At 35.9% G+C, this 13,371-nt stretch overlaps 1 protein-coding gene across 1 annotated transcript; it reads right to left on the bottom strand.

The window, feature by feature from the left end:
* Positions 1–3,916: 3,916 nt before the first annotated feature.
* LOC137170253 (GTPase IMAP family member 7-like) lies at positions 3,917–11,346 on the bottom strand. Its single transcript, XM_067573453.1, has 3 exons — positions 11,287–11,346; positions 10,560–10,627; positions 3,917–5,363 (listed from the first exon to the last, which is right to left on the bottom strand). Exons 1-3 carry the CDS (start codon positions 11,322–11,324, stop codon positions 4,090–4,092), a joined length of 1,380 nt encoding a protein of 459 aa, XP_067429554.1. The 5' UTR covers positions 11,325–11,346; the 3' UTR covers positions 3,917–4,089.
* Between the last annotated feature and the right edge of the window lie 2,025 nt (positions 11,347–13,371).

Here is a 13,371-nt window from a genome sequence, read left to right as displayed (position 1 = left end):
ATGTGTGATGAGTTTCTTTCATCTTGTTCAAAGGTTTAATTTACTGATTAACTTCAGGTCAAAGGTCTGAATTATTGGAGTGACTGTGTTGTTTTTGCCAAGTTGTGTGTCCAGAATCAGTAACTGAAGGGATGTGAGGACACATCTGTGCAGTGAAGTGAATATTTTGGAAAAGTGACAGTAGTGTTTGTGTGCCTTTTTGACAAACAGTTAATACAGTCATCTAGTTGAACCGTCCATTAATTCCATACAACTGTTTAGTCTGCCAGCCAATCAGATTTGAGATTGTCAGCAGTCAAGTTAAAGATTGTTTTAGACACCAGTAGACATCAGAAACCAGAATTTACTCTTTTACATTGTATAACAACATTTATTAAAACCACAAGGACATTTAATCAAACTTAATATGTTTCACATCAATATTAAAAAATACAGCAAATATGATCAAGAGAGCTATGTACACAGGATGTACTTTATTATTTTTCAAAAATGAATTAAAACAACTCTGAATGTAGTTTATGAAATTAATGAAATATTTGTTTTGGTAAAATATACTATATAATGATTTCTTCATTTATTTGTTGGAATTGTATTTCTACAGAAAGGTCCAATGAGAGCAGAAACACTGTCTTTAGCATAAAAACAGGAATATAAAAACAATAACAAACATTAAAATATAGAAGGCAAGTAAGAGACGGTGATACAGTGATAAATGATAAGAACAAGAGTAATTCAGTAGTTAATACATTTGAATCCAACAATAAGGGATAAAAACCAAACTGAGATCTACACTTCACTGATCTGAACACAGCAGGTAGAGATCAACAGAATAGTCAGATCAACAAAAGAATTTAGTTGATTCAGTTTCAAATCCTGTTGTAGTTTATTCAATCTGAGAGGAGAAAAACATCAACAAGTCACTCTGGTAAAACAGTGAATTTGCCTAAAATTTCTTCACTTTCAGAGACTAAACTGTGAATGTTGAGTTTGAATCTGAAGGAAACAGAATCTGAATAATCTTAATCACACAATAACAAACTTGAGTAAATGTATTTAGTTATTTTCCAACACTGGTCACATTACTGCTTTACTGAAATACAAAAGAAAATAAATGCAACAAAGATCGTCAGTCTTCCTGACTGAACTTCTGCATAGATCTATTGTTTATTGATTGATCTGATCTTTACAGGCCTGGTTATTTATAACATGATCACAGCTAGTTATCATTGTATAATTACATAAAAAATAATTTCAAAAGTCATTAAAAAATCTAAATAGACTGTTTATTTAAAACTATTTTATCAATAAGCAGTGAAAGGCATGAGTGTAGTGTTACAGTAGTTTATTTCCACATATAATATTATTAACATGTACAGAAGCTTTTCAATAAATACAGAAATAACCTTCATATTGTTTGCATGTTTTCTTCTGTCCTGCTGCCAAGATGTCAATCAAATGATCAAATGAAATTCAGACACGGATATTTAATAAACTGACAGAACAATCCATTCAGAAATGTAAAACGTGTAATATGTTTAGTAAAATGATCAGCAATAAGTCTGTTTAACATGTCAGCTTTTAACTTTTTAATGAGCAAGTTATAGAAAACACAGATTTAATATATACCATTTATTACCGTTTTGTTTTGGATGCAGTTTGCTCAGTGGTCATGATGGATCTGTTAACATGGACAAATTTAAAAAGATAATAACAGCTACTGAGCTCACATGTCAACAGATTCATCTCCATGACAACTGAGCTGAACTCCATCTGTTGATGAGTGGTGGTGGTCCAAAGCCCCAAAACTAGTAAATGGACCTTTAGTTTGAGATTGTTTGGTAACGAATGAAGAAAAAACACAGAGCAAGTAGACAATAACATCAGTTAAAAACAATAAAACAGAAGGAGGCAGTAAATAAAAATTACAATGTCAAAGCACAAGTTACAAGTGAGTCTTTAACAGAATCTTTAAGTCTTTAAGAATATCAATAAAATCAGCTGTTCAACCATGATGTCATAATCAGCTGTTCCAGAGTTCATAAACAATAATCTCCTTCACAGACCTGCTGATGAACAGATCAGGAGACAACAGACAAATATTGGATTTAGTTTCTTTCTTCCTAACAAGAAAAATGACCAGTGACTTTAAACAGAGGCTCTGACCCTGTAAACACACTAAAGTAAGTTATTAACATAACTTATTGTTGATATTCAAACTGTTTATCAGTCTTTGGTTAATAAAACATATAAAGATATAAAACATACAGAACTGTTCAGTACTTCTGAACATATAAAAGGATCAAAAGTGATGCAGCAGAACCAGAGATATCATCCTTTATATTAAACACTCTTGTTTGTCAAAATCTGGTGCCTACGTTACCCACAATGCAACTCGACTCTATTCACTTGACTGTACAGATTGTGGTGTGTTGTGATGTTAGTAGCGGCTAATGTAGCCTGCAGCTGTTAGCCTCCAGCAGAGAAGAGGAGCTACAGAGGTCTGATAACATCACTGCTTTCTAACTTCACATCATCACATCTTTACTTTTCAAACTTGTAGTTTTCAGCCCCAACTGATGCTGTGACATCATCAGTGACATCATCAGTGACATCATCAGCTCCCTCTGGAGACACAGATACATTAATACTACTGTTTTACACAGAGATCACCTGGAAACACAATTATGTATTTATAATGATTTCATATGTACAGTTATCCATTCCCATATTAGAGATTTAAACACAAAACATCACAGTCACACCGTAATTTACAAAATAAGATTATATCTCTTTCTAGGATGATCATGTTAAATTTCAGGTATGAAACAGGCAGAAAAAAAGTGACTATTTGCTTCACTTAAAGAGTTTTAGTTTCACCTCAAAGCAATAAAGCTTCACCTGGTTGTTTGATGTGTAAATACAAAGTATTTATACATAAAACTGCAAATGGCTCCAATAAATTGAAAAAATCTGAACTCAAGGTCAACTTGTTAGATTTGTTCAGTGTCATCATGTCATTAAATCTGTTCAAAGAAGGTCTCTGATGTCAGATATAAATGTCCTTCACCTTTCTCTCCTGCTGGATGACCTTTGACCTCTGTCCAGTGGATGCTGTGAGTGGGTTTGGTGTGATGTTCTCAGACAGCTGATGTCTGTTTCTGGTCTTCATTCAGTCTCTGGTTGTTTCACCTGTTATAATGTTCCTCACAGCTGGAACATGTGATGTCATCACTTCACATTTCTTCTCTAACACAAGTTCACAGATCATCTGTGTGTGTGTGTGTGTGTGTGTGTGTGAGTGTATTTAGTCAAGTCTTTGCCTCGTCAACAATGTTTGATTTTAGGGTTAAAGTTAAAATTATGTTTAGGTTGAGATTGTGGGCAGAATGGATTATGTCAGTGAGGATATACAGGTGTGTGATGATGATGATGATGATGATGATGAAGAATGTAGGCAGTGCTTCACATTCTCAGGTAATGATGCATTTATCAAGTTTTATTTCTTTTCTCTCAACTTCTTCCATTAGTTGTTTTTCTTTGTTTGACAGATGATGTCATAGTTGAAACTCTGAAGCTTCTCTTCTGTCTGTTGCTTTTGTCTCCATCACAGCTTCAAAGTCTTTGCTGTATTTATGTCTGAACTCATTGAACATTCAGCTTCTTTCTGGTTTCCTCTTCATACTTTGTCTTCATTATATCAGATTTTTTCTTTTTCCTCTTGTTGTTTTCTGATTCTGTCCTCTTCTTTCATATTTTTCTCTTTCCTTCTTGTGTTCTTCTTGGAGTTTTTTCAGTCTTTTTTGTTCTTCCTTTTGTTTCTGTTCATCTTCTCAACATCGTTTGTTGAGAACATTTCTTCTTGTTTCTTCTTTCAGGCCTCTCGTTCTTTTCTCATGTCTTCTCTACTTTGTTCCAGATCTTTATCAATTGTTATTTTTTCTCTGATTCTGACTTGATTTTTCTCTCCAAAGCAGCAAGTTTTTGTTTTCACTCCTGTTGCTGATTCTCTACCTGCTGAGGCCTCTTTCTGTCGTCTTCTTCTCTCTTTTCTTGTTATTTTTTCTGTTTACACTCTTTAGTGCGGGACGTTCAGAGGATGATACAATTGATTTTGTATTTCTGTTCCAGTTCATTGATTTCTTGATCATGTTGTTTCTTCAAGTTTTCAATTTCTTCTTTTTTTTGTTCTAACTCTTTGCTGTGCGTCTCTTCTGTCTCTTGAATTTGTCTCTCATACTTTTGCTTCAGTGCCTCCTTTTCATTGATTTCTTGATCATGTTTTTTCTTCAAGTTTTCAATTTCTTCTTCTTTTTGTTCTAACTCTTTGCTGTACTTCCCATCTGTCTCTTGCATTTGTCTCTCATACTTTTGCTTCAGTGCCTCCTTTTCCTCCATATACTCTGCCATCAGACCTGCAAAGTTATTGTTGTATTTCTGTCTGAATTCATTGGATTCTTCTGCTTGTTTTCTCGCCTTCTCTTCATATTTCTTTTTGATATCATCTGTTAGTTTCTTATCTTTCTCCTCTATCGCCTTTCTTCCCTCTTCTTCCTGTTTTGTTCTGTTTTGAACATCTGACGATTCCTGTTCACTTTCTGCTCTTTGTTCTTCCATCCTTTTTATCATCGCATTCATGTCTTCCTCATGTTTTCTTTCAAGTTCCTCCCTCTCTCTCTTCATCTCTTCTTCCTTCTCCTTCAGGATCTTCTCCACTTCCTTCTTTATTGCTGCCTCGGCCTCTTGCAGTATCTCATTGGTGTAGCAGCTGCCGTCATTTTTCTTCACCATGGAGTCAATCTTGTTTATCAGCTCACTGACTTGTGTGCAGTTTTGTTTATCACTGTTATTAAACACATGGTATCTTCCTCCACAGTCAGCAATCAGCTTCTTAAAGGAATCATCACATTCGTCTTCAATGTAATCCTCAATGGACATCTCATCTTGTTCCAGTGAATCTCCTCTTGTGAAAAGAATGATGGTGAACTTTTCAGAATTCTTCCCAAAGACTTTCTTGATGAGTTTTAATGTCTCCTTCTCTTCTGATGTGAATCTGCCAATCTGTAACACCAACAGGAAGACATGTGGTCCTGGAGCCAGAAGACTGATGCATTTCACCATCTCCTCATTAACCTCTTTATGGGACAATGTGGAGTCAAACAGACCAGGAGTGTCGACCACAACGACAGGACGACCGTCTACTTCACTCTTTGCTTTCTGACAACGTTTGGTGACTGATATTTGGCTTGATTCAGCTTTAAACTCTTTTCTTCTCAGAATGGTGTTTCCTGAAGAGCTCTTTCCATTGCCAGTCTTCCCTATCAGCACAATCCTGAGACTCTCTGAGCTCTGATTCTCATCATCACCTGTGAAATAAGAAGAAGGAGTTCAATGGTGACAGTTGCTAAAGCTCAAGAGTCTTGTATACAACATGTTTAATGACCAGCGTTGGGTAGAAACACATTACTTTGTAACATATTATAGTAATATTATTACTTCTTTAAGTAACAGTAGTGTAGGGATTACAATATGAAATTCAGTGATTACATTACAGTCATTAATCCCAGTAACACTCTGTTACTTTTACACTTGGAGGTTTGCTGTCTTACTGGGATTAATGGAGGGTTGATATCAGTTTGGTTTCTGCAATCAGCTGACAGACAGAAATGCAACTTGCATTAATTTCAAAGTTCTCTTATTCACATGTGTATTTAGCGTGCTTGCTAACGTTAGCCACAGGTACGTCTACAGTCAGGAGTCACCTGATGCTGGTTTAGTTCAGAGTTCAGGTGTGTGAATCCTGCAGCTGAGGTTGAGTCTTCTGCAGTGCTGCATCACTGAGGCTACGCTAACGCTAGCTGTTGGATGGTCAGTAAATCCTTCCAAACTGTTTCCTGCCTGATTGTTAAACCACAAACGTCTCATTTCCTGTTTCTATATTTGATCAATGCAGAAGATGCAGCGTGTGTGTGTGTGTGGAGGATTCTGAGTAGTTTAAAGGAAACTGACAGAACTGAGCATGAACAGCTGGCCATGTTCTTTGTTTTCAGGTCTCTTAGTTCAGGTTTTTTAGATTTTAGGATTTTTATTGGCATAAAGTCAGCCGCCACTCGGGAAATTATAGTCAAACTAGCCGCTAATGCGCGTACGCTTCCGTTATTATGGTAATGAGGCTTTTCTGCCGGGAGGACATGAGTGATCCATCAACTAAACGTGGTTTGACGTCGCTTTCATTTACTTTACAGCCAATAATATTACAGTCTGATTGAAACAGTGAATTGAAAAAATGCACTATTTGTTTCATTTGTTCACCAAGAACTCGGGAGAATTCACTGTGGAATTAAAATCTACAGAGTCTTGACTTCACTTATATAGATTAACAATGTCTCATTCAGCATATTATGAAAAGGAAACTGTTTCCAATCAGTGATTCCACTTCTCTACATCCTACAGGACCCCAGCTAGATGCACAACAACTTATAGAACATTTCACTGGCGAATTTTAACAGTAAAGGCTCATTGAAAATATTCTATACCAAAATATGTTCAAAATTTAAAAAAAAAGAAAAAAGAAACTTCCTGTTTCCAATCAGTGATTACACTTCTCACACATCCTACAGGACCCCAGCTAGCTGCATAACAACTTCCAGAACATTTCACTGGCGAACTAAACAATAAGGGCCCATTGAAAATATTATATACCAAAATATGTTCAAAAATTATTTTAAAAAATCTCTCTGTTTCCAATCAATGATTCCACTTCTCACACATCCTACAGGACCCCAGCTAGCTACACAAAAATTTCCAGATAATTTCACTGTCGAATTTCACAATGAAGGACCATTGAAAATATACAACAAAATATATAATGCATATGCATAATACATAGATTTTATAGCACCTTTTGCAGTATATGTTTTAAATGTGGTATTTTCCTTTCCAGTGTTTGAAGCAGAAAATAACTGCCTGAATGTGCCAGAATTTTTTTGAATTATTAAATTATACACCAAAATATGTGTATAATATTTTGAAAGAGCCTTTATTGTGAAATTTTCCCATGAAATGCTCTGGAAGTTTTTGTGCAGCTAGCTGGCGTCCTGTAGGATGTGTGAGAAGTGGAATCACTGATTGGAAACAGGAAGTTTCTTTCTTTCTTTTTTTAAAATTTTGAATATATTTTGGTATATAATATTTTCAATAAGCCTTTATTGTGAAATTTGCTGAAATGCTCTGAAAGTTTTTGTGTAGCTAGCTGGGGTCCTGTAGGATGTGTGAGAAGTGGAATCACTGATTGGAAACAGAGATTTTTTAAAATAATTTTTGAGCATATTTTTGTGTGTAATATTTTCAATGAGACTTTATTGTGAAATTTGCCAGTGAAATGTTCTGGAAGTTGTTGTGCAGCTAGCTGGGGTCCTGTTGGATGTGTGAGAAGTGTAATCACTGATTGGAAACAAGAAGTTTCTTTTTTTTTAAATTTTGAATATATTTTTGTGTATAATGTTTTCACTGGGTCTTTATTGTTAAATTTGCCAGTGAAATGTTCTGGAAGTTGTTGTGTAGCTAGTTGGGGTCCTGTAGGATGTGTGAGAAGTGGAATCATTGATTGGAAACAGAGAGATTTTTTTTAAATAATTTTTTGAACATATTTTTGTGATTGGAAACAGACAGTTTCCTTTTCATAATATGCTGAATATGATACATTGTTAATCTGTATACGTGAAGTCAAGACTCTGTAGATTCTAATTCCACAGTGAATTCTCCCGAGTCATAACCGTCTTGGTGAATAAGTGAAATAAATAGTGCATTTTTTCAATTCACTGTTTCAATCAAACTGTAAAATTATCGGTCGACTGTACAGGAAATGAAAGCGATGTCAAACCACATTTAGTCGACAGACCATCCGTGTCTTCTAAGCAGAAAAAAGTTATTATCGTAATAACGGAAGTGTACGCGCAGTAGGAAATTACGTGGCGGTTCGCTTGAATGGGATTTCCGTAGTGGTGGCTGGCTTGACCGCAGTTACAGTTCTGTAGTTGCTCAGAAACTCCGTCAGCTGCCTCAGTGTCTCTCTGCACGTTGTCACAGCCCGGCTCATAGGCTGCGACAAAATATGGGAGACCAAACGAGTTTTGCAACTCAGGATAAGTGTTTATTTACAAAATAACACGTAAGAACGGAAAAAACGTGGAAGTCAGTAATCAGTAGTGTAGACATGTCTGGATGTGTGTGTGCGTGTTGGCAAACAAAAAACCAAAACAGCCGTGTCGCGCCGCGCTCGGAGTGGAAGAGGCGAGATGAAAGAGAAGAGAGAAACTTTATAGTAGGCCAAGCTTTATAGTCACGACCACACCGTGCCCGGGTGTGGTTCATTATGGCAATGACGAACCTCTGCCCTGCCCCGGAGCCTGCAAGACAAAAGGAAACCAGCAAACGGATCGCAGGAGCACATAGTGGAGCGGAGGGGTCGTCACAACGTCTCTGTAAAGTATCATGTTGATCATGTCAGCCTGTAGGCTGCAATATTCTCTCATCTAATATCTCTCTGACTGTCACATGACCACGTCCCATCAAGGACCCCTTTGTTTTAGAAAGACATTTTTTATCTTCCAACTTAATGTTGAAGCATTCCCTGTTTATTTCTGTCACAGCAACTTAAAGCATAGCTCTGATGGATTCATATTTTCTAATTGTTTTGGGTCTCTGACTACTGACAATCCTAAATTTGTTATGATTTCTGACAGCAGGACTTGAAACTGCACAATGTTTTTAATCCTTGTGAACTTTTGTGTGAATGAAACTTGCCCACAAATGGAGCGAAACATGGAGCATTATATAGTAATTTTAGGTGTGTGGATTATGCTAATGATCACACACTTCATCACGAACAGGTGGCATTCATCAGGCTGAAACAAACGTTTTACAAGTTCAAGCAGTTAAAACTGGTGTAAAACTGGTTCTAGTGTTGCATTTTAGGTTGTTTGTAGTAGGGGTGTGCCCCAATACAAATAAATTATTTGGCAAAGCACAAATAGTAGGTTTTATACGTATATTTGTTTCATACAAATATTTAAAAAATGATTTGTTGGGAGTGTTCCCCAGGGATAAAGCTGAGCTACTGACACAAGCAAAGTGCTCCCAAAGGGACTCTCCATCACCTGTTGTTCCCCTTCTCCTTTCCACAATGTTAGGTTGTAAAAAATAGGCAATAAATGAAAAGTGCAAAGTAATAATCGCCTTTGAAGTTCTTCCTTACATGTTGCACACTGTGCTGTCTCTGTGTTATGGGTGTATAAATCAGTAGAGGTCTGTCTGCAATGAGTGATGAGTAAAGTTTTAGCTCAGTAGTCTATGATCTGGGAGGTAGTTTATTCATGAACACTCATTGTAACACTTTAATTTTCTAAAATTAAAAGCGTAATAAAACAAAAACAGGATTAATCATTTTGCTGCCTCAACAAATACAAATACAAATACAAATACTGGGCCCTCTGCACATCCCTAGTCTGTAGTATGTTAGTCAGTCAGCTCTCTTACTGTATTTAGTTGTCACATGGTCCAACTTTCTCCCTTATTTCACTAAATTATTTTATAGCCAACTAAAAAAACAAAAAGGCGAATAAAAACATACAGGAGTAAAAACAAAACTTTCTTGGCAGGTAAAAAAAATCCTGTGGAAAAATTGTATTACTACATCAAGTAAAGAGAGAAGCTGAAATACAGGAAATAAAGTGCTCACATTAAGTAAAGTAAAGTACAGACATTATAAATTAAATCCCACAGAAAATTCTTGTTCCCTGCAACTTTGCTATTCTTTCAAACTATATGGGTGAATTAAAATGAAGTATATTAATTAGAAACACAATGTTAATTAGTGCATATCTGTGAGGTAAAGTCCAGCCTGGTCACCAGAATAAAACGTTGGCATTGTACGTTTCTGCAAACCACTGAAATGTTGAATATCTATGTTTCAACACATGTAATACGTATCATATCAACATTTCAACAAAACGTATCATGTCAAATTTTCAACAAAATGTATCATGTCATCAAGTGACGTAGTTCATATGTGATCTATATAAACTGACTTTCCTATCAGGAGGAAGAGGGGCAGGTGGATGGTTAGTAAATTGGAAATCAGCAGAACACAGTTCGAGACCACCTCGAAACCAATGTCCGCTTCCCACTGACAAAAGCAGGTGTTTTCAGCGAGACGTCAGGACATTTGCAGCCGTTTTTCTGGCGAGAAAACCGGGTGTTTTTGGTGAGACATCAGTCGTTTTTCTTTTCTTTTTTATTTTTATTTTATGATCTTTCTCTAACCCTAACCAAGTGGTCTTTGTGCCTAAACCTAACCAGACCTGAACCACAGCGTTGTCACACCATAAAACATCATTATTCAACGGGTAGAAATGTTAATATGCTATGTTTGTAGAAATGTTGATATTGATACGTATTACATGTGTTGAAACGTAGATATTCAACGTTTCTGTGGTTTTCAGAAATGTTCAATGACAACGTTTTGTTCTGGTGACTGGGTTGGAAAGTCTATCTGGACTCACCAGAAGCTGCAGCCATACTGTCACTCTGCTGGAAACCCACAAGAGAGAAATTCAACTGGTGCTGCTGACTGATAAAAACACAAAATTCGATCAAAACAGACATAATTTAGAAAAGATATATTATTAGTTTAGGTTGCACTGCCTTTAAAGTCAGGAGTTTAAGTTTTCAAACATGGCTTGTGATTTAATGACACAATTAAGTTAATTGCAGGTTCTGAAATTTTAGGCAAATGCAGTGTTTCACCAGATCCCAGGAGTGATGTTTTCTTCAACAGAACATGGTAAAAAAAGCCATTAAACAGACTGAACAAACTACAACAGGATTTGAAACTGAATCAACAAAATTCTTTTGTTGATCTGGCTTCATGTGTACCTGCTGTGTTCAGATATAGTGAAGTGCAGATCTCACAGTTTGGTTTTTATCCCTTATTGTTGGATTCAAATGTATTAACTGTTGAATTACTCCTGTTCACTACTAAAATTATAATGCAGTCACAGGTGTGTGTTCATACATTATTTTACAGCGGTTTTGAACACGGCTCAGCCAATCATAATCAAAGATCGGAAGTATCTGTCTTATAAAAGTAGTCATCTCAACAAAAAATGAACATTTAGGTAAGATGCAGGACTGTAGAATCAACCTGCATTACACTGTTTCACTTTGTCTATTAAGTCATTAAGTTCATATTGTCTTTATTCTCATATTTCTTTGGTTAAATCTACTCACCTGAAGTTGTTACTGCAACATTTCACCTTCAAGCTCATCAAGGAAAGTACAGACTTCACAGTGATAACTGACTCACTGAGAGTGAACTAAAGGTGTGTCAGGAGCAAACGAGGAACCTGATTGGACAGAAAAACTGGACTTTGATCTGAACTCTAATCATACTTGAATCAAACAACCTTGTATTTCAAGATGGCCGTCCCTGTTGACATGTTAATAAAACAAGGACAGAGTTAATTTAACATCCAGTGCTGACATTATCGGGTGACATACTGATATACAGATCTGTCCATGAATGACAGTTATGGGTGAATCTAAAGGATTCTCCAAACACTGAAAACAGGTTTCAGTCATGTCACAGATCTACTGACCTGTCAGAGAAAGTTTAGATGAAACTGAATTTAGTGGCTAGTTCAGGGTGGATGGTTGGATGAATGAAATGTCTGATTTTTCTGTTTTTGACACCAGGAATTGTGGTTACTAACTATGGTTGATAGTATAATTCAACTAAAACTGGTTTATCATATGTATATATAATATGTAACTCAGTCTGGGTGAGGACTCATCCCACTAAACTTGTCTCTATTTTCCGTCTTCAGAAACGATCATTAAGACTCAACTGTGTACATCAAACTCATTCATGTTTGTTTCTACAGTCAAGCATCCTCAGTGTTCATCAGATCAACCAACTACAGATTTGCTTTATTTGTTCCTTCAGCAGGAAACTTCTCTCATATTTCATGACTTGTGTTCCTACAATCATCAATCCCACAATTATTCAACAGCTCAGCAAGTGGTGAGTTTGTCCACTCATGTTCAGGAAGAGTTCATGTTGATGTCTGAGTGAAGGAGAGAACTGTCCGTACAGTAAATATAATTTCTGCTGTTGTGTTTGCGTAAATTAGATTTAATCATTTTTGCATAATTTAAACAAGAAATTGAAAACACATTTTTAAATTCTGCTTTGCATTATGAATAACATAATTTAAACAAAAGAAAAAAGTTGACTGTTGATTGTTATAATGTATAAATTTGAAGCTAGTTTCAAGTAGAATAAAAGGAAAGAAGTATTTGCCTGGGAGAGAGAAAAAGATTCATAAACAAGAAAAAATGGAAATAATGTGAACTGGCTTGAAATGTGAAGATGTCAAATTAATATGAAAATTAACATGCAGATAAATCTTGAGCCAGTTTCCCCTTCAGATGATGATCCACCCAAACTTGGCAGCAACACACAGTCACACTCCAATAAATCAGACCTTTGATCTGCTGTTTGACTGTAAAATAAAACTGTGACAGAGATGAAGTTACTGTGTGGAAACTTGATATTATGGCGACCAAAGAGAAACTCAAACCAAATGAAGACATGAAATACTTTACCCATAGTTTCAGCATGTTTATTTTTTGTTAAATTGATTTTTAGTGATAAATATTAACATCTGGATAAATTCAGTTACTATAGCAGCTAAGAGAGCTGCTCACTGAGGAGAAATGGCTGCTCAGATTCACAAAGTCAAACTGCAGGTCAGATGTTTGTTTTATTGGTTTATAATAATCGGTGCAGATCAACAACAACAATATCCTGGTCAGAGTTAATGTTTAATACCACCAAAATAATTAATGACTAAATTTCTGTCCGATTAAAACAGTTTTCTGAGTTTTCTCAGGTGAGCTGTTGTTACCTGTGTGAATTTTTTAACTTTCATTTACTTTAACAATGGTGAAGGTGCAAAAGCAAATTCAGCAAAAATATTCCTGATCTAAATAACAATTAACCCAGCAAACATGCCCATGCAGGCCCATTGTGGATAAGTGCTTCACCAGATCCCAGGAGTGACGTTTTCTCAAACAGAGATCAGTAAAAAGGCCATTAAATGTTTTTCTCCTCTCAGATTGAATAAACTGCAACAGGATTTGAAACTGAATCAACTAAATTATTTTGTTAATCTGACTTCATGTGTACCTGCTGTGTTCAGATCAGTGAAGTGTAGATCTCACAATTTGGTTTTGATCCCTTATTGTTGGATTCAAATGTATTAACTGTTGAATTACTCTTGTTCTTATCATTTATCACTGTATCACTGTCTC

This window comes from Thunnus thynnus, chromosome 2, assembly GCF_963924715.1.
Source record: "Thunnus thynnus chromosome 2, fThuThy2.1, whole genome shotgun sequence".
Classification (NCBI taxonomy): Eukaryota; Metazoa; Chordata; class Actinopteri; order Scombriformes; family Scombridae; genus Thunnus; species Thunnus thynnus.
This window is presented reverse-complemented; position numbering and strand designations above follow the sequence as displayed.